The following is a 27,206-nucleotide window of genomic DNA, read 5'->3' as shown; positions in this document are numbered from 1 at the left end:
AAATCTACCCAAGGAATTACTAGAGTCTTATTGGAATTGGAAAGAATTAATCAAAGCTATATGCATAGATAAAAAATAGAATATTGACAAACAGCATGTATAACTTGAAAACAACAAAATAAATAATAGCAGAAAACTTGTTTAAGTACACCAAATTAGTTTGAAAGAAAAAACAACAACTGTGTCCTTTATCTACATTTGCCAACATAGAGTAATAACCATAATCTCCAAATTAGATGGTGCATAGCCTTGGCCTCCAAACCCAGGGTGAAAGAAATTGAGAAATCCAGAAAAGCAGTGTTTTATCAGGTCTAATTTAGTCCTAGAGCTATCAGGAGTCCATTTGTCTCCAAGTGGAGCATTGCCTGGTGGCTGTGTTTCCATTCATGGCAGAAAACTGCTAGGGCCATCAGAGCAGGAGAGAGTTCACAAAGAAAGTCAGAAAGCAGTGCCAAAAGGCAAATACAGTTCCTGTCACAGCCAAAATAGTTCACTTAGCTCTTTGTGCTACTCCCTTATTCTTTGTAATGGAGCAATTTCTATGCAAGTTGTGTAAAAATAAGATTTTTAGCTTTGAGCAGTAAATGAGTGAACTGGGCAAGAAAAGCATAAAATTTAGTAAGAAAAAGAAAGAGTGGTAAAGGAACAATATAAAAGCCCTGGAAAAGAGTGCTTCTCCTTTAAAGAAACTACTATGTAAAAATCCACACCTGAAAGTCAGATCTACTCTGGATGGATTTGCTCAGAAGAGTCCATCACTTTACTAAAATACTTTCAAGTATTCATTAGGGGACTTGACATTCGACATGGTTGAGCACTTCCTTTTGGACACTCTGTTTGTCTCATCTTCATGGTAGAGATGAAAAGGAGAATCCATGAGGTAGGACATTGGAGGACTCTGTGCCTACCCATGTTTGAGCTTCATTTCTGCCAAGTGGTTATAATATGACAAGATTTAGGAAGTCCAGAGGGTAAGAGTTTCTGTCAAGAATAAAGGTAGAAGAACTATGGAATTATAGTGTTGGAAAAGACCTTCAAACTCACAAAACCTCTCTACTGAGAACTAATGCCTACTTCAACGTCCTGATCAAAGGCCTATGCTAAAATCCCCCCAGTGTTAGAACAACTCTACTGTCTCCCCTGTCCTGCAAACAGAAAACCATAGCAATGGTGTTGGAGCAATCCATGAAATGGTCACCTCCCTCATGAATGGAGAAAGCCCCTCAGTGACTCAGCAGGGTTCCTTCTCTGAACCTTCACTGTAGCTTGTACTTGCTAAGGCACTTAAACTCATTCTGCTTTGTATTATGGTTATTCATATGTTATTTCACACTCCTGCTGGGTGATAAACCCCTTGAAAGCCAGGGCTTTGCCAATCCAACAATTTTAACATCCTCCACTACACTTAGGATAGTGCCTTAAATATGCCAGGTAACCAATAGTGTGTTTGTTTTGCTTTTTAAAATAACTTGTTTTTAAATTGATTTGCATTTAATTCTGCAGGAAGAATAGATTAAAAATGACTTTGTCACCATAGATTTAAATGTCCTTAGGTTTAATCCATAGAAAGTATGCCTGACAATAGTAGATAGTCAGTGAGATTGTTGAATGAATTTATGAGTGAATAAATCAGTGAATGGCTGCTCAGAGAGGGTGCTCCCTTTTTACCCAATAAAGCTGAAGCAGTGTTGAGAGAATTTTTTATTCATATGACCCTAACTCTCCTGTTTCAGTCTAGTACTGCTGATTCAAAGGTATCATCATCACCATTAATTCAATACTGATGTAACCTGAACTTTTGCTCTGTGTAATCACAGATCTGGGTGAATTTCCTAGAAAAGAACAGCCCATGAACTGAACTGTTAAGCAGACAAAATAGAAATTGGACCGCTTCCATATTGTTAAGAGCAAGGATGGCCTTAGCTTTGCTCTACCCCTTCGATTTTGGCCCCTATGCACCTGTAGCAGCACCTACAGAGACTAGACACAGAATTATAGACACCTCAAACTTGCCTATTTTGTGCCTCCTCCTACTCCATTCATGCATCCTGGGTGATCAGTCTGTTACCTTCCTTCCTAGCAGCTCTGTATAAATATATCATAAACCAATGGAACAAAACTGTAATGGAGACATTTGAGGTACTAGTAGCCAGCCAGTAATGTTCAGTTAACTTTGTTCATTCAGTAAGTGGTTATAATTAAGATATTTTGCAAGTAACAGAGTTCCAGGATTATTTTGGCTTAACCAACATAGAAGTTTATTTATTTCATGTAGAAGTCTCAAGATACATAGTCTCAAGATACATGGCTGAACTATCTGGTGAACAGCAGCTCTGTTCCACAAAATCCTTAGGGATTCAGGTTCCTTCTAGCTTTCTACTTTACTATTCTAACATCGTGGCCATCATCTATATGGCCCAAGATAGCTGGTGGAGCATCTTAGCATGAACATTACAGCCAGCAGGAAGATTGAAAACAAGCAAAGAATGCATGACAATTGTCTTTTAAGGAATAATCCCAGAAGTTGTCATATGGTACCTTCACTTATATTCTATTAGCTAGAATTTGAGTAAAGGGCCACATGTAGCTGCAAGGGATGCTAGGAAATAAAGTCAACTGAAAATTAGTGTTTCCATTATTATGGAAAGAGAAAGAATGGATTTGGGGCAATGAGTATAAATCCCTGCTAGAAGGACCATGCCAGAGCTCTTTAAGTCATATTACCTAGGAGCTCACCTATGCATTACAAAATCAAAAGTTGACCCAGTGTCAGCCAGATCCAGATGCCAATCCTAGCAGCATCACTTGATGAGATGCATGATTTCTAAACTATTTTCCATGCTATTAAAATCTGAAATAAAACCTCCCCCTTAGGTTCCTGGAGGATGATGTGAGATGACCAGTAGTGCTTAGCATAGTGCTTGGTGCATAGATGTTCAGACAACATTTATTGTTATTATTATCATTCTGCTTGCATAGAAGGCTGTCTCTGCTCTAGGCTTTAGACCAATTTGGGCATAAAAATATGAACAATGCTCCTGGTGGCTGTGTTTCTTGAGCAATTTTATACCCTATCCATTAGCCAGATGTGTTAGCGTAATGAGTAGCTGCTCAAGAGAATGGCTTTATCCTTAGTTGCCCTTTCCTTTCTGTCTTTTTTGGATGGTGTTGAACAAGACAAAAACAATTAATAAACTTCTCATCACTGTGAGAAATGACAAATAATATCAGCAAAGCTCAAAAGGAACCTAAAACAATGAAGGGGGACCATAGTGGGCTTTTTAGAATGCAAGTAGAATTCATTTTCATGTCATTGTTTATCAGGCCAAGCATACTAATATGGAAAGTCACTCTGGAAAAGCGTAAAGAAAAATATTCCTCTTTGGTATTATCTGTTATGTCATATCAGTAAATAAGTTAAGAGATGTACTGGGCTTAATTTTTTATTGTCTCATACTAAATTTCTCTGAGAAGATGCTCTAAGATACACTAAATTCAGCCCATTGGTTTTTGTGTAGGCAGGGATTTTCTTCTTAAATTGAGAAGCATTGAAGTAGAATGATTTAGTGCTTGGACAGAGTTGAGTTTGAAACTTGGCTTGGCCACTTAATAGGTGGATGATCTTGAGAGAAATGAATAAACTTTTCTAAGACTTAGTATTTTCAACTTTAAAATTAGAATAATAATGATACCCATCTCATAGGGTTATTGTAATAATTGAATAAGATAGTGCATATATAAACCAAATGTCCCCAGGTTTTCCAATCTCCTTGCATCACACTTTTATCAATATCTACATAAAATGGCTTGTGAACCCTTTTCATATTCATTGGGAAGACCATGCCTTTCTCCAAAGCTCTGAAAATCTGGAGCACCACAATTCTCCCAGTCTGTTCACTCCACAATTTGCTTGCCAACTATTTCCCACTCCTAGTTTATTACTCTTAATCCCTGAACCTGACATCCTCTATCACCTGTTCCCTTCCCTGTAGCCACTCTAAAAGATGAATCAAGGGTAGGAGGCTGAAGAGTCATGAGTACCTGGGATTTTGCAGGAGCAGTAGGAGACCTGAGAAGTCTTAAAGGGACTGAGCATCATCCAGTTACATCACAAATGATCTCCACAAGAACTCATTCCTTTAGCCCAGCAACTGAGTTTCTAGTCATTTTTTTTTGTAGCCAAAATTTTGAATCATAGAATCCTAACATATTGCAGTTGGAATAAGCCTTAAATAATGTTCCTGGTTCAAAAGGCTCACTTACATATGGGGAAATTGACCTGTTCAAAAGTATGGGTGACCCAACATGACCCAACCTTGCTCACTCAGGTTGAATAATGCTGCCAGGTATCCATAACCTACTAATAGAATTTCTATTCTTCTTTGCTCATTTTTTTCACCTGATGTTCAGCTAATGAAGATATATTTTTAGATATTCTGCCTGCATTAAAAATGTTTCTTCCAACTGAAGTACAAACACGGGTAGTGAGGACATAGTGTAGAAGGCCTGGATTTCAGTCCCAGTTGGAAAGAACTGGCTGCATGACCTGGAAAGACTCGTTCAATCCTTCAAGATCTCAGGTTCCTCATTTAGCAGCAGGGGGATCGGTCTGAATGAGCTCTGAAGTACCTCATACCTCAGATGTTCCTTGCTTCTTGGCGGTGTCAATGGTCTCCAACTGGATCCACATCTTCTAATCCCACACAAGATGGAGAGGAGGCCATCCCAGTATTTAAAGAGGCCCATCAGGACAAGAGTTGGCCTCTCTCTGTGGGGGCTGGAGAAGGGAAGCAGCTGAAGCAACACTATCCATTTCCTTCCCATTCAGAAGAGAACAATCCAGCTCCTCCCAGGGGACACCATCAGGATTTTGACAGTGTGGGGTCTGTCTTATGATGGGAATGGAGGATTATTGTAGAATAGGGGTGCTTAGCAGCCGTGAATCTGAACACAGAATCAAAGATGGAAGGAAAGCCAAGAGGCTCGTAGGTCCAGTCCCCTGCCTCTATCTAAGCCTTCCAAGGCAGATGGTTGTCATCCTACATTTAAAAATCTCCAGGGCAGCTTCCCACAGTGCCCTGGGGTCTGCACGTTTCCCCCTAATAATCAAGAAATTCTTCCTGATGTTTTAGTAGAAACACATTCAAAGTATCAGGAGTCTGTTTACCCTTGTTGAGTCCTGGAGATGAGGTGGAATACTCTGTGTAATAATAGCCCTGCTTATACCTGGCAGTGGTGATTAAGTCACCTCCTAGCCTTTTCTTGTGGGGGCTAAATCTTAATTTTCCATCCAGTTAATCTTTTTTTTTTAACTCCTATATGGATCCTTTCCAGCTTCCCCAAATGAGTCTTAAAATAGGAGGGTGAAATCTGAGTTCCCATTTTAATTAAAACCTCAGCGATGCCAAGACTTGTGGAAGGATTACTCTAGGCTTTCATTTCATAATTCCCAACATTCACCTGCCTCATGTTACAATTTTGCTGTAGTACTTTCTTGCTCACTCAGTGCCCACAGCTATTTAGCTATAGTGCTGGTCTCTGCCAGTTGAAGTCCACTTTTGTCCATTTTAAACATCCTCCTGTTTTTAACAACCTCCCCAAATCTAAATTGTACAAGGTCATTTTAATTCTAATCCTACCTCCTAATGTTTGAAGATCTTTTTCTGCCTTAGTGCAATCTGAAAAACATTCTTGTCTGTTATTTCAGTTATTGAGGAAGAAGCCTCAACGCATATCCAACCTAGAAGGGCCTGAATATCACTCATTCCTCCCAAGACCCAAAGCACAGTTGGAGCATGAAAAGCAATGCAGACCCCCCTCTCCATTCATTTATTCAACAAACATCTTTTCCAGCACAAATGATAGAGGCACTGGGTATATGTCCATTCAGTGTAATGTGCACATGATGTACGCAAAATGTCTTCATTAAGCACTTACTCTCTGCAGAGCTGTGGTGGGTGTTGGATTTAGAGCAGTGAGGAGGACGTCCTGTCATGGATCTCACATTCCAAAAAGGGTGGAGGAGGAGAGAGACAAAGTACAAGTGAACCAATAAATAAGCACTATAAATAAACACTACAGTGTCAAATCCTGATACGTGTTTTAAAGAAACAATGGAATGATAGACCTCAGGGTGGTGGAGGAGATGCAGGAGACAGGAGAGACCTCTCCAAAGAGGGGGCTCTAAAGATCTTACAACTTAGCAGGCAGGGTTCCATTTTTCTGAACCAATCCCCTTTAGCAAACCAACTTTCCTCTTGTCTCTCCTCTCAGACTTAATTTTTGCTGGGATGCTAATGGCTGATAATGTGCTGCTTCTTAGTTAAATTAGTTACACTTACAAAGGACTCTATCAATTCTTTAATCAAAAGATGTGATAAACAGAGGGAATTTAAGGATACAGTTTCTTTAGTTCCCCAGAAAGGTAACAGACATTCCTGGAAAACAGGGATCCAAAGGGCCATTAATTGGGGAGAGTGGACTCACTGACATCAAACAGATTTCTTCACTTAAATAGGCTGGTGAACTTTAAGACTTGCCAGCGTGATAAGGTTTGCAGCTGATTCCTAAGCTTTTCAGATGGAACCTCTTAAAGAACACGCTTGGTGAATGCTGGGCTGCAGAGATACCTTGGGTCCTTTGAAGTCTTTTGATGTTGGACTTGGCATTTGGAATATGATTCTAATCACAGCAGCCAGTGTGCAGGCCAGCCTGGGTATTTCTGAAAGGGACAGACTAGCTTCTCTGGGAGTCTGGACCTGTACTTCACTGGTTTCCTCAAATCATGGACCCTTTTGAGAATCTTTTTTTTTTTTCAATTAAATTTATTGGGGTGGCAGTGCTTAGTAAGATGACATAGGTTTCACCTATACCAGTGGTCGGCAAACGCGGTTTGCCGCTCTGTTGACTAATGAGTTTGCCGACCACTGACCTATACAATTAATTCTATAGTAAGTCATCTGTATATTGCATTGTATGCCCAGCACCTAAAGTCAAATCTTTCATCACCATATATTTAACCCCCCTTTACCCTTTACTACCCCCCCAAACCCATTCCCTCTGGTAAGCATCATACTGTTGTATGTGTCTATGAGTTTTTGTTTACTTGTTTGTTCACTTGTTTCTTTCAGTTTTATATCCCATGGGTGAGTGAAATCATTTGGGTCTTTTTATTGAATTTATTGGAGTGATATTGATTAATACAATTATATAGGTTAACTTTTTCTGACTTACTTCATTTAGCATGATGTTCTCAAGATCCATCCATGTTGTCAGAAATGGCATTATTTCCTCTTTAGAATCTTTTAAGTGTCCAAATTTCCTATTTCCAGGAAAATCCACAAACATATATAACTGCACATTGTGCAGGAGGTTCACGGGACTCCTACCCCAAATCATCCATGGACTGGAGGGTTCCTAAGGACCTGTTGGTGTTAAAGTCTAAGAAGTTTCTGCTCTCAGATCACGTTAACCTCTTGGTCCACATTTCTTATTAGCCTATGGGTATCTTGGGACCAGACCAAGTGTTCTACCTCCTCCCAAGCTTCCCCGAGCCTTGGTAGAGTGCCCAGTACACAAGGGGGCGCTGATAAGTATCCCTGTGCCTGTTGCCACCTCATGCTGATTGCTGCCTGAAAAATATCCAGGGAGGATGGGGAGAACCTTCAAAACAGAAGTACCCGCCAACACTGGGGATACCCATTTGGCTTCCCAATTAGCAAATGAGGTCATTGTCCCTCCGCTCTTTTCCAGAAATAGGTCTGTGAAGAAGGCGTGTGCTGAAATGACCTAGCAAAGCAACTGAAAGGAAGTGACTAGAAAGGGAATCATTAAAAACCCAACTCCTTCTTTCATGGAAAATGGAAACAGGGACCTAGAGGAAAGTTATAATTGCCAAGCCAGCTTCCCTTCCCGTGCTCCCAATATGGATTTCCTGCCTGCAGGGCACCATTTGATTCAAAGCAATGGGAGCCTCACACAGTCTCAGGAGAAGGGCTCAGAGAAGAAACAAGGAAATGAAGCAGCCTTTGCCCTCTTCCTGCCTCTCCTGTATGGAAGCAGTTGGCTTTATTAACTCTGCTTCCTCTGCAGCATTGATTCTGCCACATGCTGGAGAAATTTTGGTGATTACGTGTAGTCTGGGTGACAAATTATGATTTTTTTCCTTTTTGCAAAATTGAATGTCCTTGGTTTATGTAACCACCTCGGTTCTATAGGCAATCGTCAGTGCTGTATTTCCTTTCTGTCTCCTTTGCCATGAGTTTTGAATGATTCGTGAAAGGATGTTTTGATGATGTGTTCCTGAGGGTGTGCCAAAAACCCACCCGACCTGTTCCACTCCACCTGGGAGGTTACAGAAAAGGTGAAGGCACAGAAAAGGTCGATTTGGGTTCTCAAAGAGTCTGTCTTCTGAACTAGGTTTGACAATTGTGTAGACTGGCTTAAATACCCACCTGGCAATTTTGAAAGCCTGAAAATAAAGTGAACCGGGTACTTAGCAAAGGCAGCTTTCAATATCATAGGATATCCCTGTGTTCCTAGCTCTGCATTTGGCCAGAGAATTTGCTAAAGCTCTGATTTCCTTCCCTGTGACCTAGCTTGTTGTCCTCAGGTGCTAGCTGGCAGTCAGGATGACACAGACTTGTGCCAATAAAAAATGCAGGGAAGGGAAAAAAGTCAACATGTGTTTTTCATTTCAGTTTGGTTTCTTTGGAGGATTCTGGCTTTTATGTTCCTTCTTGCAGTAAAACTGATTCTGCTACTAGACAAACATATGGATACCTGTATCAGGCAATTATCAAAAGAGATACAAAGTCTTTCTGGAGATTTTTTAAGTGTAAGAGGTCTTTCCCAGGACTGCAGTCCTCATTGGCCTGTTCTTAGTGCTCTGCTACTTAATCATCTATTATACACGCATGTTGGACGTCCACATCACAGAGGCATTAGCGTCATCTGAGAACTTGTTGAAAATGCAGAGTCTCAGGCACCGCCCAGACCCATTGATACAGATACTCCGAGGGTGGGGCCCAGTGATGATGTTTTAACCAGCCCTTATAGAGGGTACTAAGGCAGGCTCATGAGAAGCACTGGCTGCTTCCAGAGACCCCAAAGATCAATGAACCTGAAATTCATCCTTGCTTGGGGGTTAGGAGGCAAGTACTAGTATGTGGGTGGAGAACTTTTACCATTTGTAATCAAAGGAACCTCCAGATTTGTAGGTCACTTAAACTCTGTTTTCCCATCTATAAAATGGGAATAATTCCATCTACCTCCGAAATGGGTTGTTGAAATGACTGAAGGGCAGAATATGTATGAAAGTAACTTGTGAACTGCCCGGCCCTCTCTGAAGTTAGCTCTGGGAAGGTGGGGGAGAAGCACTTTGTCCTCATCTGTAGTCTGAACCCTGAGTTCAGGCACATAATGGCTATTCACTCACTGACTCTTTGCTGAGTAACTGTAACTAATATTTGGTAAGTGTTTACTCATGCATTCATCACAAATACTCGTGAGGTGGGTTTGCATTCCCCTTTCCAGATGAGAACTCTTGGGTTAAGTAACTTAACCACATCCACATAATTAGAAATGGCGGAGCCAGCGCTCTAACCACTTCATCACACAGCCTCATGATTAATCTATTAATGGTCTGAGTGCTTCCTCTGTGACCCTAGTGGTTCCCAGCCCTTATGTGCCTTAACACAGCACAACCCGGTAGATATATGATAGTATTATCATACCCTTTTAATGAGAAAGGAAACAGACACAGAGACTGGCTGATGTTGGTGTTTTTCTTTCCACTGTAAACATTTCTTTACATTGTGTTTCTCTGTGTACTGTTTGTGTTTTTGACTTTTCAATCCACTAACCAGTGAGCATTTATGAAGTGCCTGCTAAGTGGCCAGTGCTGTGCTTCTAGATACAGAAATATGAGACACAGTTTCTACCCCAAAGATGCTTCAAATCAAATTGAGGAATTGGGCCGGTCATCATGAAACAGAAAATAAAGGCTAATAGATAGTTTAGTGCTAGTTTATGATGCACAAAGAAATCATTTTACACCTCCAGAGAAGTTAGTGGGAATGAGGTCCTCAGACAAGAATTCCCACGGGGACCTAAAGACAACTTCTCTTGATAAACTCGGACTTAATTGCTCTGGGCAGTTGTCATTGAACCATTGAGTTCAGCAACTCCGCACTACAGTTTCCTTTAAGGTTATCACAGACATCAGGGTTATAAAAGGGACAACGACCTGTTATCTCAATTTTTGTCTGTTTTGTTCACTTCAGATCCTTAGTATTAAGAGCAGTTTCTAGAACATAGTAGGTGCTCAATAAACAGTAGGGATTGCATGACTTCTCAGCAGGAGAGAACTATGGCTAAAGGGGGACAGATGTAGTGAGGCCAATTTTGAGTTGGGTGAGGAGGCAGATTGACAGGGTATTACCCTTTGAAAGAAGGTTGAGAGACAGTAAATTGGGCAGAAGCCTGGTGATCCAGAGAGGGTTCAGTAGGTGCATAGATGCAGAGTGTTTGATATTTTAACAGATTCCACTCCATCCATGGGGTGTGGTGCTGTCTTGGCTCCTTGGGCTCCCCCTCTTCCCACTCCAGAGAAGAAAATCGACAGGTACTTGGTGATTTTGAAAGTTAAGAATCAGGGTCTCTTGTCATCAATTTCATTTTCCTTCATTTCCCTTCTACTTGGCAAACATTTGGATGCCAAGCCCAAGTTCTGGTTACACCCATGTTTCTTTCAGAGGAAATGGCACTAGTAATTGAAAACAGAGATTGGTTCTTTTATTCTCATTCATGGGATGCAGGTGAGATTCCTGTTTGTGCTCCACCTTGGCTGTCTCTTTTCTAGTCCTGGTGGAAAATCTGGATATAATTCTCGGCTTTGGTCCTTTGGTCTTCTCTTCTGGTCCTTCTGCAAAACTGTGAGCTTTCATCAAAAATATTAAATGTACTAACCTTTAGAAGAAGAAATAGGATTGTCTGATAATATCCTTTGACTCAGTAACTCCACTCCTGGGATTTAATTCTTACAAATGATCTCAAAGAGGCAGCAAGTTATGTGCACAGAGACAATGCCATGTCAGTTAAAATCCTGATAAAACTGGAAATAACCTAAATGTCTAACAATGGGAAAGCAGTTAAAGAAATAAATGATGGCAGATCTACTCAATAAAATATTCTGTAGCTTTTAAATTATAATTATGAAGATTATGTAGCAATATGAAAAATGCTTGCAATATACTGTTAAGTGAAAGAAACAATACTACATTAAATTTAGGCTAGGACTATAGCTATGTCAAAATGTGTGCATCTGGATGAAAACAAAAAAATTAGAAAAATGAAGATAATCTGATTTGTTGGGATGCCAAGATTATGGGTCAAATGTCTATATTTCAATTTCTGATAAGGTTTTTATAGCTTAGTGCAATTCAAGGAGATCAGAAACAAGCTGTTCTGGCTGCATGATGGAGCCAATTGTTCCTTCTGAAACTGCAAAGAGTCACAGTGCACTGGGTGAAAAGTGAGCATTCAATACCCAGCTTTGCCCTCAATGGCAAGATTACACATACTTCTCTCTCTGGCAAAAGCCATGCATGACATTCTTTCTGGCACTTTCTGGAGCACTTAGGAGAAAACTCTTGTCTACTGCACATGCTCAAACCTTGGGCTTTGTGGGTTGACTCAGATGACCTCACTGTTATCTTCAGGGATATTAGCATTATGTACCTTTGAGAATCCCAGTAACAGTGTCAACTTCAGACTTTTCCTTACCTGGGAAGTCCCCCACTTTTAAGATGTCCTCAACTTAAGATGAACTGGCTCTGCAACTTACTAGATATTGGCTTGGGTTAAGTTATTAACTTTGCTAAACCTCAGTTTCCTCATATGTAAGATGACTATAATAATAATGCCTACTCCAGGTAGTTGCTGTAGGATGGAAATGAGATAAGACATGAAAAGTAATATTTGCTATAATAGCTTAGTAGAAAGTACTCAACAAAGGGAAATATTGGTAGTGTATTATTGCAAGGTCCCTTGTTGTTCTAAATGTCAAATAAATAAGTTTAAATATAAAATGAACAGAAGAATGAAATGCCCCATTTCAATCTCAGAAGAAACTTGTGTTTAATGGAAAAGTTTCCAATCTCATTTTATTTATCTTTGGGTCTTTCTGGCACTCTCTGGAGCACCTAGGATAAAACTCTGTCTTATAGTTTTATAGTTTCTTCTCTCTCATTAGCTAATCAGTATCCTCTAGGTTTCTGACTTCTCAAGTGTTCTTACTGCAAGGAGTGTCACCTTACTATGTTAAAATCCTGTTAGGGAGCTTAATTATGCTCAAACCAGGTAGCACGGTCTGCATAGAAACTCTGATATTTGAAGAAATGCGTAATTTCAGATAGAAGGCTAGGAGAAAGAGACACTCTTGGCGAGTCCACAGATGACCAACCCAGACAACGGGGAGAAGGCTGGGAAGCCAAAAGCCACAGACAAGGACGAGAGGAGAATTTTTTATTGAAAGGAGAGTATTGAGACATCAACAGCCTGAAAAGATAAGTTCAGGGTGATTTGTGGCCTGTTGAGTGCCAGAAAAAAAAAAAAAAAAAAGATGTGGCGAAAGAAGGCACAGATGTTCTGAAAAAATTTGAGGAATTTATGATGATTCATAGTCTGATTACAGGAAATGCCTGCCAAGGGCAGATATCGGGGAACGGTGGGAGCACTGGTTCGATGAGAAGATACTAGAAGGCTAAGACTTCACAAGTGACCTTTACCAAAGTCTCATTTTGAACCAGAAGCAAAGGAAGAGGAAGAAGAGAAGGACTAGAAGTTTCTTGAAAAGAAAAAAAATCAATAAGTTAGCAAATCTTAGAAGTAGATTGAAATGTTTCTAAACCAATGGCCCCCTTTTTCTTATTCTTTTCTTTACAAGTCATTGCCAATTATTCCAATGCACAGTTCAGGAATGAGGATATGTGTAGCTCTCTCTACACTCTCTTATCAGAACCTATTACACAGTCAAAATCTTCACTTCTCTCTGTCCATCCCTATTATGGAAGCTGCTACAAGACCTTGATGGGTCATTTTTTCTCATCAACTTAATGGTTTACATATGTAGTTTTTATACAAATTTGCATCTAATTGACATCGTGGTGGAGACCATACCCATCTGGAGGCCCATAGATGTGATATTCTCCTTTCTCACAGGTGTGAGAGGCTTGCACTGGGGTTACAAGGAAGCAGGCACAGAAGGTCCTCGACTTACTATGGCTCGACTTACTATGGCTTGACTTAATGATTTCTCAAATTTATGATGGTAAACTGTACTTTGAATTATGAATTTTGTTTTTTTCCTGGGTTAGTGTTATGCAGTAAGATTCTCTCTCATGATGCTGGACAGCAGAGCCAGCCACAGCTCCTAGCCAGCCACATGACTACAAGGGTAAACAATTGATACTCTTCAGTGCAGTATTAAATGCATTTTCAACTTAAGATATTTTCATCTTATGATGGATTTATCGAAATGTAACCCCATCATAAGTCAAAGAGCATCTGTACTTACTGGGAGTCTGGGAAGAGAGGAGGCTGCCCTGATAAAAGACTGTCCATTAGAAGAGAACACTTCGCCCCTGAACTTGGGCCTTCACTTCCAGCTGGTTAGCACAGAGCTAATTATGCCTAAATATTAGCATAAACAGTCCCTCCATACAGACTTCCCAACACAGATCTGAGCCAAAGAGAGCAGACAGGAAGCAAGTGTTGAGGGAAATAAGATGCCCCGTAAGTAGTATTCCTGGCCCAAAGGACCCTCTCAGCTCTATGGCACATTAGGCCTTGCATTGCTTGTTCCTAATGAAGCTAACTCATTCTGCAACCATGCAGAGGTTTTGTGATAAATTGAAAATGACTGCTGGGGCAAGTGTCCCCAGTTCTCAGAAAGGAAATTCACAGAAGTGAGTGACTAGCTAGAAGGCAAGTGACCATTGCCTCAGAGTGGGGCCCTAGAGCAATGTGGTCATTCACAGCATGTTTGAATAGTAAGAAAAAAATAAAATAGAGTTTGATTTTTTCAGCCAATATCACAAACTAAAAATATTTTTATTTGTTGAATTTAGTGAAATAAGAGAATCAGAGAATTTTATTGATTGATAATAATATTTGCTGAAAAGCACTTAATGAGGTTCGGAGATGTAAGCACTATATTGGTCCCAGATGAAATAAAGATGAGAACAGGATTTAGCCTGGAGATAAGCTGCAACTGAACCAAAACCTCTCTTTCTTCTTTTGCATAGTCACCTCTTTAGTTCAGAAAAATAATAGTTTTGGGGGTGGGGTGTAGGAGGGTGGCTAAAAGCTAACAGGCTCCGTGATTGCCAGATTACTAAGAAGCCTCTTAAATAGACTTTGAGTTTGCTATCATGTCCAAAGCACTTAAAGTCTCTTGATCATGTTAAGCAATCAAAAATTAAGGGAAAAGTTATATCCTAAAATAATATAGTCACTTTCTAAATAAACCATTCAGTCTTAGTCTGCATACTTGCTTGATATTTTGATAATACTAAAACTTGTTTGAGAACTCCTTGTACAGATTTTAAAATTTTGATAACCTTACCATTAGTTTATTTTACAAAAAAAAAGGGGGGGAGTAGCATTTGAAAAGCCATGTTTAAAATGGTCATCTTCTAATTTTGTCCTCTGGGCAGGAGTTGGGTACCAATGGCAGAGATGATGACCTGCCTGGAAGCACATTTACTTCATTGGAGATGAGATAACATGTAGTCATAGCTGAAATTTTCAAGGGAAAATATACATCTGTCCCCCTGGAAGGAACTGAAGGTTGTACAGAAGCTTCATATACCATTGACAGGCACCAAGGAAACCAGTGAAATAAAATGTTGGCCTCACTGAGCGCTAGGAAGTTCAACACTCTGGTCAACAATATTAACGCCCCTCCTAGAGCTTGTCACTTACTCATCTTTGAAGGTGCAGCTTTGGGGAGTGTGATGGTCAAAGGTCAGGCCCAGGGATTTCCAGAAAGTGTCTTCTCACATGCATTCTCATTTCCAAACACCCAAGCAAGTGAGGGCCATCACTTTTTCTTATTCCTCAAAGCCTTTAGGACCCTGGTTTTCAACATGTAGTTTGATTCTTTCTACTGTTTTAAGAGCTTCAGCCAATGAATTTCATCCTTCTCATCCTCCTCCTAATTGCACATGTATCCTGTCTTGAGCGGGTTTGTGCAATCCCCATAGATGGTCTTATCCCTTCCCCTTACTCCAACTTACCTCCCATATTGTACATTTTCCCCCACCAAATTCAACACTGATCCTTGATTTCTTTAAATTCAGCCCACGAATCTTGTTTTTATCTAAAATTAAACCCGACAAAGAGGAAACTCCTGGTTCTTTCATGGAACCTCTGTTCTCTATGTATCACCCTCATTTTAGGGAGAAACACTGAGATACCGTATATACCTTATTGATTAAAAAGTGGATAGCATAGCCCAGCTGGTGTTGCTCAGTGGTTGAGCATCAACCCATGAACCAAGAGGTCCCAGGTTCAATTCCTGGTTAGGGCACATGCCCAGGTTTCGGTCTCAAACCCTGGTGGAGGGCTTGCAGTAGGCAGCTGATCAATGTGTCTCTCTCATCGATATTTCTATCTCTCTATCCCTCTCCCTTCCTCTCTCTCTAAAATCAATAAAAAATATATATATTTTAAAAGTGGGTAGCATAACCATCCAGATAATCCTTGGAGTCAGATTGTTGGAAGAAGTGCTTGATCTTATTATCTAGTACTTTGGTTTTCTACATGAGAAGACTGTATCTCAGAGAGTTCGGGTGACTAGTGAGTTCACATGAAAGATCTGGGACTGGAATCCACCGTTGCTGTCAATATACCATATTGCCTTCTTGTCATTCCCTCTCTGCATATTGCTCTGTGCTAGGTGCTCTAGAAACAGTCCCCATGCCAACACACCGGCATGAAAGGGCATCACACACAACCCAGTTGGCACTGGAGTGCACAGCATGCAGTTATTTATATCATGCAATGCCTTCCCCACCCTCTCCTCCCTCCCTCCGCTTTCTCTCAAAGTGTCACTGACCCGGGCTGTTTCTGCTCTGTGGGAGTGCCAAGGACAGTTTCTGTCGCTGTGGAGGCTGCCTTCCGACAGCTCACCCCCTGACACAGGCCCAGATGCCTCTCCTCAGGGGCCTCCATCTCCTGAATCTCTCCCTTCAGACACACCAGACTGCCCTGGCAGACATTACCTCTTAACCTGCCATCCTGACCGTGTCACACCCACCCCTGGGAAAATCTCCAGATGCGCCCGAAGCAAAACACAGAGGCCCAAGTGAGGAGACTGACAGGGAGCAGGGCCCCGGAGAACACAGGGCAGGTGCCAAGTTGCAAAGAAAAGAGAAATGATAGACTTTAGAGTGAAACTAAAATTAAAGAGAATGTGGTTTAATGCCCCTTTGGCTGATTCATCTTTTTGTGGCACCAGAAAGAGGGGCGTTCCCCTCTATTCATGAGGGCCTTCTGTTTTGCCTACAAGGCATCTCTTCCCATATCTGAAAGAGTAAACTAACAATAACAGTGTAAGTAGAGGAGATAATGCTGGTGGCATGGCTACAATCTCCAGCTTGGAGCCAGACTCATCTTACAATTTCCGTCACAGTCTCAAAAAAAAAAAAAATGAGATAACCAAGGTCCATGTATGTGATTCCTCAACATCCCTTCTTATTCTTTCTCTTATGGTCTGTTTTCATCCCATTCTGGCGTGGGTCCAAGATGGAGTAGTGATTACGAGGGCCTGGTGATATTGTATACTCAGGAGCTGCTTATCCCCAAAGCATGGTTGGCAGGAGACAGGGCCTTAGTTCTCAGTCATTCCAGGGAGGAAACTAGACTCTAATTCCTAGTCTACCATGAGCTGCCTAGTCACTTAGCATGAGCTTTTGCCTATGAGTTTATCGGTGAATAAAAAGAATGGTCAATGGCTACCAATAGCAGGAGACTGGAAGAAACAGATGAAGGAAAGAAAAGAAAGAGGTGCACCGTGAAATGGAGAGAGCAGAGAAAGACATAGGCTGGTTGAAAGTGATTGGGAAATCCCTCTGAACCTGTATTTTGTCCATCCCATGGGTCGCAGCAATTTTTAATAAACAAATGGATGCTAATCCTGAAAACCCAATTATTTTAGACAGTGGATTATTTGGAAGAAATAAAGGTAACAATAGGTCAAGAGGAGCCCATGTAACTTTGCCTTGTTTGACTTGATTGGAGGATCCATTCTCATAAAGTGTCTATTTCAGATTAAACTATTCAGGGCAGTCTATAGGGGGTTGGGAAACAGTTTCCAGTGGTGAGTACATGAATCACAGAGGTCACTCATTCTTGCATTATTAATTATTGATTATTGTATTATTTATTTGTATTACAACTGCAAACCCACTTTTGCCCACCCCTATATACAACATGAAGCTTGGATATCCTTTCAAAAGACGTTATTAATTCATTTTCATGGAGAACATAACTCCTCTACCTAGAAAGGCCATCTTTTTCAACAAAATTTTGGAAAGTGTGAATTTTTAGGAGAAAGAGAGGAAGAGGATACCTGCCCAGCTAGCTGTGTTAGCCAACTCAACTCCATAATAATAATAATAGCTACATTTATTTAGAGTTACTACATACCAGACATTGTGAAAAATACTTCACATACATTCTCATATAATCTTCACAATAGCCCTGGGACTTACTCTTATTATGTCCATTTTACATAAAAGGACCTGTGTCTTAGAAGATTTGGTGCCTTGTCCAAGGTGAACAGTGAATATGTGGCAGAATCCAGGTCTGTCTGACTCCGAAACCTGTGCTTTCAGTCACTCCACATATTGCCTCCTGCACTGGTATGACAGATGGCACAGGCAGGTCATACTCAATTCTTATAATATGTTCTAAATAATTGAAGACATATAACCAGAAAGTGGTAGCTATCTTATAGACCAGACCCAACTGAAATAATTCAAACATAACAATGACCTCTTGGCACTTGATTATCTTTTACCTTAGATGTTGATAAACCAAACCATTCCCTTAGGACAACATTTCTGTCCAGCAAAGCATTTTTCTTGCCAAAGTGTAATTTTTTGTTGGCTATGTCTATCTCCTCCAAGCCCTGGAAACAGACCTAAGCTAGTAAATTGTGCTGTCCTGGCAAGAGGCTCATCCTCCAGGGCATTATATCAGGCTAAAGTAATACATCATGTTGCTTCCCACTCTGTCGGCCCATTTCTCCAAAGAGTCCTAAAACAGTCATGTTTCTCCTCTGAATCTCTAGTTCTATTGTCCCTAGGCCTTGTGCTGAAGCACCTGGCCTTTGGAGACAGAGGCAGACTGAATAGCACTATTTTCACACCTGCCCTTGAGTTGGAGCTTCCAAAAGGAAGGAGGGTTTGAAGAAAGGGGCAATGTCCTGGAGCTCTGCTTCATTCCTTTTAGACCCAAAGATATACAAACATTGATTGATTGGGCAATGGGAGGACTTTGGTCTTTTGGGTTATGAGCATTTAGTAGCTGTGAAACAGCTGCTGGGGGTGGTGGCAGGTTGAACAGGGTCATGATTCCTAGAAAAGATGTCCTCGTCCAATTGAGAAGTAGTTGGACCAGCAAACACTGGCAATTAAAAATTAACAAGGGCCAAAGTGAAATCGATGCCTACATTTGATAGGTTTTCAAGAAAAGCTTATGACATGCAGTTCATAGAAGAGAGAACATTTTCTGTGCTCACTTTTACAGATGCCAAAGGTCAGTCTTACTTGGAAAAATCTTTCTGCAAAAAAGTATAAATGTACAGAGTTTGTTAGAACTGTATAAGGCAGGCAATAAGTATATACTTTAGAAAAACTTCTCCCAAACCAATTCTGATTTCACAGTGTTTGGCAGTAGCTTTGATACTAATGGTAAGTCCCTTGACTCCTGATATATTTTTGAATATGTGTGTGTACATACTCACGTTAATCTAAGTGCATAATGAGTGGCTAGTTACAGCAGCAAAAGCTTCTTTTCTTATCCTTACTAAGCACATGTTTTAACACAAGTGTGATTTCTATAGAATTTTTAAAAGGTGAAGTATTGACTTAGCAAGGGGCTTTAAGTAAAATGTGAATCCTATTTATTCAGAAAATCGTAACCATTCAAGGTAGTATTACATTTTGGGTCTGGATAATAGTCATATCACAATTTTCTTTCTATTAGAAATTCATGAAAGGAGTCCTGTTTTCCATAGAAAGCCACAAAATGTGTAAGAAATATTGAGAAGTGATTCTTATTTTACCAGAAATGAAAATAGCAATTGAAATGCTAAGGTGGAGACAACTTTAAAATTACTCACATTTTACCCAACTTTCCCATGCAAAATTATGTCAACTGAGCAAATTTTTATTAGATAAGGTAGTCCATGGAGCAATGCTGAGCTAAGAAGCTAACCATACACAGTTCTTCTAAGTTGTCATCATGTCTGGAAGTTATGGATACATAGTTGGTGCAGGACACCTAACTTTCTGCCTTCTAAAGATTTTAACAGTAATATTTGGTCATGTAATCAAGCCTCCATTAATCAAAATTAAATGCAAATTAGTTTTTTACAATAATCCCATTGTGGTTTCTGTTTTCATAACTGTGAATTTTCTAGAAATAGCCCTTGAAATCCAACCTGAATTGTCTTACTTCTTTTTTCCTGCTTTCAAAATATGATCAAATTTAGAACCTCCTTTTGTTAGCAATTTCTAGAGAATAGTTTTATTCCTCAGAACCCAAAGATTAAGTACATATCTTCAGAACTGCATATTTCCCTATTTGGAAAATGTTTCCATTTCCATTATTTAAATACCCATTCTTCAATTAGTGGCAAAATTAAAATAATTAAAGCGTTCTCAATAAACAAGGGGAGAAGTTTCCAACTGCCTTCCCAGAAACCTGGAAGAAACACAACCACATGTAGCACCAGTAGAGGTAGCACCATTTTTACCAGTGATGAATGACTAGAGCTCTCTGCTCAAGAAGTGATGACCCCAGTGAACTCTCAGCACTACACCTTCTCCTTCAGGGATGGAAAGAAGCAAGGAGCTTGCAACCCGGACAAAATGTGAAACTCAGCTAATTGGTGTGGTTTTGATGATGCCACAATTCTGCCCCAAATCCTTGTAACTAGCAAGTTTGCCCTGACGATTATTGAATTACTCCACTGATCATGCATTATTTAAAGGGAAATGCTATTATTATAGAAGCCATCTGTTTAACCATTGGAATTCTGTCTGTTGGCCAACTTTCAAGATATAGTAGTGCACTGTGACTACACACACGATAAGACAAGTCAAGGCCTAGGTTAAATGGCCAACTTTTATAAATGTCTATTCACTCTAATGACCAAGTGAGTGTATAGACACTTCAGGATGCCAGTAGGACAGAACTCTGGGACTGTACCTAGCTGCAAAAGGAACTATCCCAGTTACCTGTCTTTTGTTTTAGCAGCAAGTGCAGGGGTGGGGAACCTTTTTTCTGCCAAAGGCAGAAATACATGATGATATGTATAACATCATATGCGGGCCTTACAAAATTATCAACTTTAAAATGAGCCTACTATATTTGGTCAAGCATTAAATTTACTCACCCCTAATGCTGTGGCAGGGACAGACCAAATGATTTTGAGGGCCTCATATGGCCCCCAGGCCAGACCTTCTCCACCCCTGAAGTAAAGAAAAACGTTTTGAGCATCTTGGGGAAGCTCAAATGATAAAAAGAAAATAAATTTTCATCTTCTGAGTTAGAAAGTATTCTAACCTCTTTCTTGAAGACAATATAAATGGCTTCCAACCATATTGAACATTTGGCCTGGATGGGTTTTCTTCTGCATTTCTTCACTTGTTACAGATTCTTTGGATTAGAAAGAACAATAGCACCATGTACTGTGTTCAAAACGCCTTGCCACGCTAGCAGTCAGCAGCTGTGTGTCGCAGCAGGTTGCCCAGGACCTGCTGGAAGTAGTTAAGTAAAGGTGGTATGAACACCTGTGAGAGATGCAAGGACAGTATTCCTGTTTTTCCTGCTGGAAGTAGTTAAGTAAAGGTGGTATGAACACCTGTGAGAGATGCAAGGACAGTATTCCTCCCAGAGAGCGCCGGACCTGCATTGCCACCATGTGCCCACCATCCAGATATCATTGCTGACATGTACACATCAGGAACTGTTTGACATTAAAACGGGGACTCAGAACTGTTGGACATTGAAATTGGGACTCAAACATTTTTTGTTATTATATGTTTATTTCTAGTCTGCAGAGGCAAGATTTTCTAAAGGAAAAAAATGGGGGAAAAAATAGATACAGAGGCAAAGAAGCATTGAACAGACTGTCAAACTACAGCGGGAAAGCAGGGGAGGTTGCAGGGAGGGCGCTGTAAGAGATCAACCGAAGGACTTGTACGCATGCATATAAGCATAACCAATGGATACAAGACACAGTGTGGGGGAGGGCAGGTAAAGGCATGTACTGGGGGGTAGGGGAGGCCGGGGGGGAGGTCAATGGGGAAAAAAAAAAGGAGACATATGTACTACTATTTGTAATACTTCAAACAATAAAAAAAACAAAAAACAGAAATACTGTCCTTGCATCTCTCACAGGTGGTCATACCACCTTTACTTAACTACTTCCAGCAATAGGAAATTCATTACTTTTAAAAGAAGTTTGTCCCATCTTTAAAACCTTTGAGTCCAAATTGTTAGAAAAATTTTCCCTTATATTAAGCCAATATATATTAAGCCTGTTCACCTACCAGGTTCTGATTCCATCCACTGTAGCAGAATTGCATAGTGCCTAATGGTGAGTTTTTAAAAGAAAGGATAAAACAATTCACTCTATCACATTTAAAAATTAGTCATAATGACCAGAGCTACAATTTAGAGGTCATTAAAAATCCTTTTTTTTCCAAAATTGATACTGGAGCAAATTATGTTACTGCCTTTCTAGTAAACAACATTGTATCGGGTTTCTAGTGTTAGCCCATAGCAGTGGTTGGCAAACTCATTAGTCAACAGAGCGGCAAACCACGGCTCGCGAGCCGCATGTGGCTCGCAAGCCGCAATTTGCCGACCACTGGCCCATAGCAATAAGTGCCTTTATTTTGTTTCTGGAAAAAGAAGTAATGTGAGGCATTTGAAGATAAAGGGCAAAACTTGGACCCTCAACTGTGGCCTCTCAGTTGGCAAGAAATTATTTTTTTATTAAATATCTTGATATAGAACCAGAAACCAAGCCTATAGGACACTTCAAAGGGCTAATTAAACTTTAAAAGGCAATAGGTAAACACTGTTATATTCATATATCGCCCAATGAAGTACAATCAGTCCATTGTAGACACTATGAATAGACAAAGAAAAACATCTTTCTAGGATTGTGGTAGGATAACTGATAGCTGCATTTATAGCCAAATCCAAGTCTTTATACCACTGTTTCAACATTTTTAAAAATATGGACATAAGGTACCTTCTTTATGGAACATTAAAGAAAAAGTCCTAAATTTCTCTTTCCCTGAATTCATTGCTCTGTGGACCTAAAAAGCACAGCTATTTTATAGACTGAGTCATCTACACTAGCTGATCTTCCATGGCAAATGGAAACCCTGCTGAGACTCCACAAGGAGCCCATAGGGTTTGCCCCAGCTAAAGCAGCAAACCCCACCTAGAGAGACCACAAACTGAACCCTCACTGAGTTACTACCCTCTGCTGCCCTAAGAATGATAATACACCTGCCTTCTATGAAGAAGAATCCCCAGGCTCCTGTGCCAAACCCCGGGAAAACACCTGAGTTCTCAGAGGATGCCACCACAAGGCCCTTCAAGCCACAAGGCTGCCACACTAATCTGGTGGTGGGCCATGACCCTGGGGGTTCAAAATACACATTGTGGATTTTGACTTTCAAAACTGCATCCTAAAGAACATGTTCATTATTATGCAAATGTACAATTTTTTATATGTAAAATATAATGCTGTCTCCTGTGTCAGGAGTTAAGATGGAATATATGTCAGATTGATTAACTGGATTCTTCTAGATCAATGGTTTATAAATTTTCCACCATGAAATCTGAATGTCAGTGGAGAAAACCAGCCCTCCCCCCAACCTCCCAAGGGAGTTAAGGGACAGGAGAGAAAGCTGAGACAGGGTCCCCCTCCCCCTGCCTGACTCGGGGCACTTTTACGTTCGTCTGTTTTATATATTGGTGTATAAGCAAGATTCGATTTAACGAAAGTTCTGCTACGACAAAAAGCTTACAAAGGATCCAGGTACATTTTAAGGTCCATGTAAGCTTGTTTTGCCCTTTCTTTTCATTCTAGAGCCAGGAAAAGTGTACTTAAATCAAAACAAAATGAAACCACACCAAAACCTACTTGCCAAGTAAAGAAGTCTAATTGATTTGCAAATATCAAGAGAAATTTGACTCATGGTGTTCCCTATGGGCAATCCAGGTCACAGGAAAGGTGGACGTTTAGTTCATTCTGTCTCAGTCTAATAATTATTCTACAAGAAGACAGAATTGATTGTCCTGGTCTCTCTGAGGTGACAGGAGAGGGAGCCCTATCACATTGGTATTGTCATCAATTCCAAGTTCCAAGGTTTCTGCATGCAGTCAACAGTAACACTGCTTCTTCACAAACCATGTAAGATCCTGGGAAGGGGTGCTCAGAGAAAGCAACCCAATATTTATTTAGGACCTACTATGAGTCTAGTGATACTCTAAGTACTTTCCATGTATTATCTCATGTTATCCTCAAACAACCCTCACAAGGAAGATATCATTAACCTCACTTTACAAATGAATAAACTGAGGCTCAGGAAGCTTCAATGACTTGTCCAGAGTTGTGCAACAGTTCTTCTAGGCTCTGTGAGGAGCTTGGGCTTGGCAGCGAGAAGATCTGGGTTAAACTCTTGATTCTACCCTTTACTGCAGAATGACCTATAGCAAGTCCTTCCCAACCCCCAGTTTCAGCCTCCACACCAGGAAAGTAGGAGTCTTTTCTAGATTTAAAATCTCACTGATGCTCATACAGTGGAAGCAATTACGCAAAAGAGCAAGTATTTGAGCCATCCTGCACATAAAAATGATGCAAATTTTCTAAAAAGGTAACATGGTCCTTTTTTAATTAATATCCCTAGCAGCTTCTCAACTAAGCCAATATATAAGGAAAGGCTAGGATTGGGTCATACAGTTTTTTGGCTAAAGGTTGCTGAGAACATCAGGAGAACTAACACAAAGTATGTTGTGAATGAGTTAGTGTAAATGAGTGTGATACAGGTTCCTGGAGACATACTAGAATCCAGAAGGGTCTATAGGGACAGGAATTGTTGGAGAAGCTTCAAAGAGACGTTCACATACAAATGTGTGGGAAGACTAGGCATGGGGAGAAGAGAGTCTTCAGAGTCTAGATGGAACCATGAATTTGGAATATTCCACTCTAAAGCCAGGCCACTCTGCATTTCATTTGTACAGACAAGCCCACAGGGTATGGCTCCAATAATCGGAGGGCAATTCAGACAGGAATTGTGGATGAGTGCTGCTTCCGAAGCTGTGATCTGAGGAGACTGGAGATGTACTGCGCCCCGCTCAAGCCTGCCAAGGCAGCCCGCTCCGTCCGTGCCCAGCGCCACACTGATGTCCCCAAGGCTCAGAAGGTAAGCCAGCTGGAGTGGGTTCCCTCCATCCTCAAGAGATCTGTGTCATATACGAGTGGGTGGGCCAAACAGTAATTATGTCCCCTTAGTGAACCAGAAACCAAGCCTATAGGACACTTCAAAGGACTAATTAAACTTTAAAAGGCAATAGGTAAACACTGTTATATTCATATATCGCCCAATGAAGTACAATCAGTACTAAGGCTTAGTCTTTTGTCTTAGAGGTCAAAATAGCTCCATTCTCACCCTAGATATCCATCCCTTTGGTCACTCCGCATTGCAAATTCTCTTTTGCACTGCTCTGGACCATCAGATAACCAGAAAGTGGTGAAGAATGGTAATAGCTACCTCATCAGGTCGCTGTGAGAATTAACTTACTGCACATACAGTGCTTTCCATGTGTCTGCACAACACAGCTGTTGGGCAAGTGTTAACATCTGTCATAATTGTAATTAAGAACAAAACCTGGAAACTTTCAGGTCCTGGTATTCTTCAAAAGTGTAAAATAAAGCACAACTCTAAAATGGGAACTATTTGAAATTCACATCCAGTGGCAAACATAATTAAAGAAAAACATTAAAAATAGAAATTTCTGTTTGGCTCGAAGAATACCTAGAAATTTCTAATGACCAAAATTTGCAGGTGTCTTTTTTAAAAGCTAGATTTTAAACAAACCTTAGAGGTACTATATCTGCCATCAAAAGCATGTAAATCATCTGATGCACGTTTGTCACCTGATAAACTTTCATTGCATGAATGAATGAATGAATGAATGAATGAGTAAACAAGTTAATATAAGTGATTAACGTTTTAGTCATGAGGTAAAAAGAATGAGAACTAAAGAGAAGGTGAAGAATGAAGAAGAAGAGAGGAAGGTTGAGTAAGGAAAGTGTTTCCGTGGGGACTCTGTTGACAAAAGGAAAAATCAAACAAAACAAAAAATACCACCTGTGGTTTTAATCTTTGGAGCCAAGACTAGCATAGTGCAGAATGCCCAAGATGAGAAGCCAAGATGTTTACAATGACACCTTTGCTACTTCCTGGTCATAAACTGCAGCTGAGACTGGAGGAGGACCATGGGGCTGAGCAAAGATGTGACTCCAGGGAGCTACCTTGAGGGGTGGAAAGAGACCGGGCCCAACTTGGTGTTCAGAGGACACAGCAGCCAATGGTCAGGGAGCAAGCACCACAGAAGTTACTTTTAGGTGAATGAGACTGGAAAGTTGTGCTGGGGATGGTGAAGGCAGGTTAATTCTCTTTCTTCCCAGGTGACCCAGTGCCTCTCAATTTCTAGTTGGGTGGAGTGTGGGGATATAAGATGAATCCCAAAGTTCTGGAATGTTGGGGCTGGTGACTGAGGTTAGACACCTGTCCAACACCAGTGCTATCTCCCGCATCCTATGGAGCCTAGGCATTCTGGGCTGACTCTCAGGCTGTCTTCTGGGACACCAAGGAGACCACCTGTTCTCAATGACATTATTTTTGTGATATTTACAGTATCAGCCCCCATCTACCAACAAGAAAAAGAAGTCTCAGAGGAGAAGGAAAGGTGGGCCAAAGAAACACCCAGGAGGGGAACAGAAGGAGGGGACGGAAGCAAGTCAGCAGATGGAAGGAAAGAAGAAAGAGCAGAGGAGGGAGACTGGAGCTAGAAACTGAACACAGAAGCAAAAAGGAAAATGGAGGAGAAGAGCAGAGAGGGGCAAAGACGATGAGAGAGAAGTAGACAGCAATACAAAAAAAGTGGGAAATGCTATAGAGGAAATGAAGAACAGTAGCCTAGAGGAGCTAGCTAATACCTGTGATGGAAGGATTGAAGGATTCTCTTATAAAATGTGGCTATTAAATGTGGAGAAAATGGAAACAAAGCAAGTAATTCCTAAGAAAGCCCAAAGAAAGGCAGTGGCAAGAATGAAAAAAGAACAAATATTATAAAAGAGTCAAATAAGCCCTAGTTTCCTCCCCACAAAAAAAAAAACAACAATTAAATAAAAGAATTAAGATTACAAAATCAAGGCTTTTGTACACATTTAAAAATTTTGTGTTAATCTATTATAGAAGAGTTACTCATGTCAATATATGTCCAGAGTTAAACATTAGCCCCAAATTCTCCACAAGTCTGAATTGTGTCATAGAAGTTCCCAGATTTCCTTTCCTTCAATAAACTTGGAGGCTGCATGTCTTAATCAAGTCCAGGTTTGGGCCAAAGGGCATCTAGTATTTGCCTAAAGGCGTGTGAGGCCTGTGAGGTAACCTATGAGAGAAGGTCACTGAACCTTTTTTTTTTTTTTGCACTTTGGAATCAGACATAAAAGATGTATTAGTTTGCTAGGGCTGCCATAACAAATACCACAGACTAGGTGGCTTAAACAACAGAAAGTTATTTTCATGTACTTCTGGAGCCTGGAAGTCTAAGATCAAGATGTTGGCCAGGTTGGTTCCTTCTGAGAAATATTAGGGAAG

The 27,206-nt window shown here is 40.5% G+C and overlaps 1 protein-coding gene across 5 annotated transcripts in view; it reads left to right on the top strand.

Annotated features, from left to right (window-relative positions):
- IGF1 (insulin like growth factor 1) overlaps positions 1 to 27,206 on the top strand; it is a gene marked incomplete at its 3' end in the record, with an annotated part of 71,602 nt that overhangs the window by 28,095 nt on the left and 16,301 nt on the right. For 2 of the 5 annotated variants that reach the window (XM_080659953.1, XM_080659951.1), the window contains exons 3-4: positions 24,562 to 24,743; positions 26,241 to 26,292. In XM_080659953.1, coding sequence (XP_080516079.1) covers positions 24,562 to 24,743; positions 26,241 to 26,292 — 234 coding nt within the window. Of the gene's footprint in view, positions 1 to 24,561; positions 24,744 to 26,240; positions 26,403 to 27,206 lie in introns of those variants that run through there. The other 3 variants (XM_080659952.1, XM_080659954.1, XM_080659950.1) reach the window with 2 other exon arrangements.

The sequence above is a fragment of the Plecotus auritus genome (genome assembly GCF_963455305.1).
Source record: "Plecotus auritus genome assembly, chromosome: 3".
NCBI classification, from domain to species: domain Eukaryota; kingdom Metazoa; phylum Chordata; class Mammalia; order Chiroptera; family Vespertilionidae; genus Plecotus; species Plecotus auritus.
Note: the sequence above shows the minus strand (reverse complement) of the source record. Positions and strands in the feature narration are given on the sequence as shown.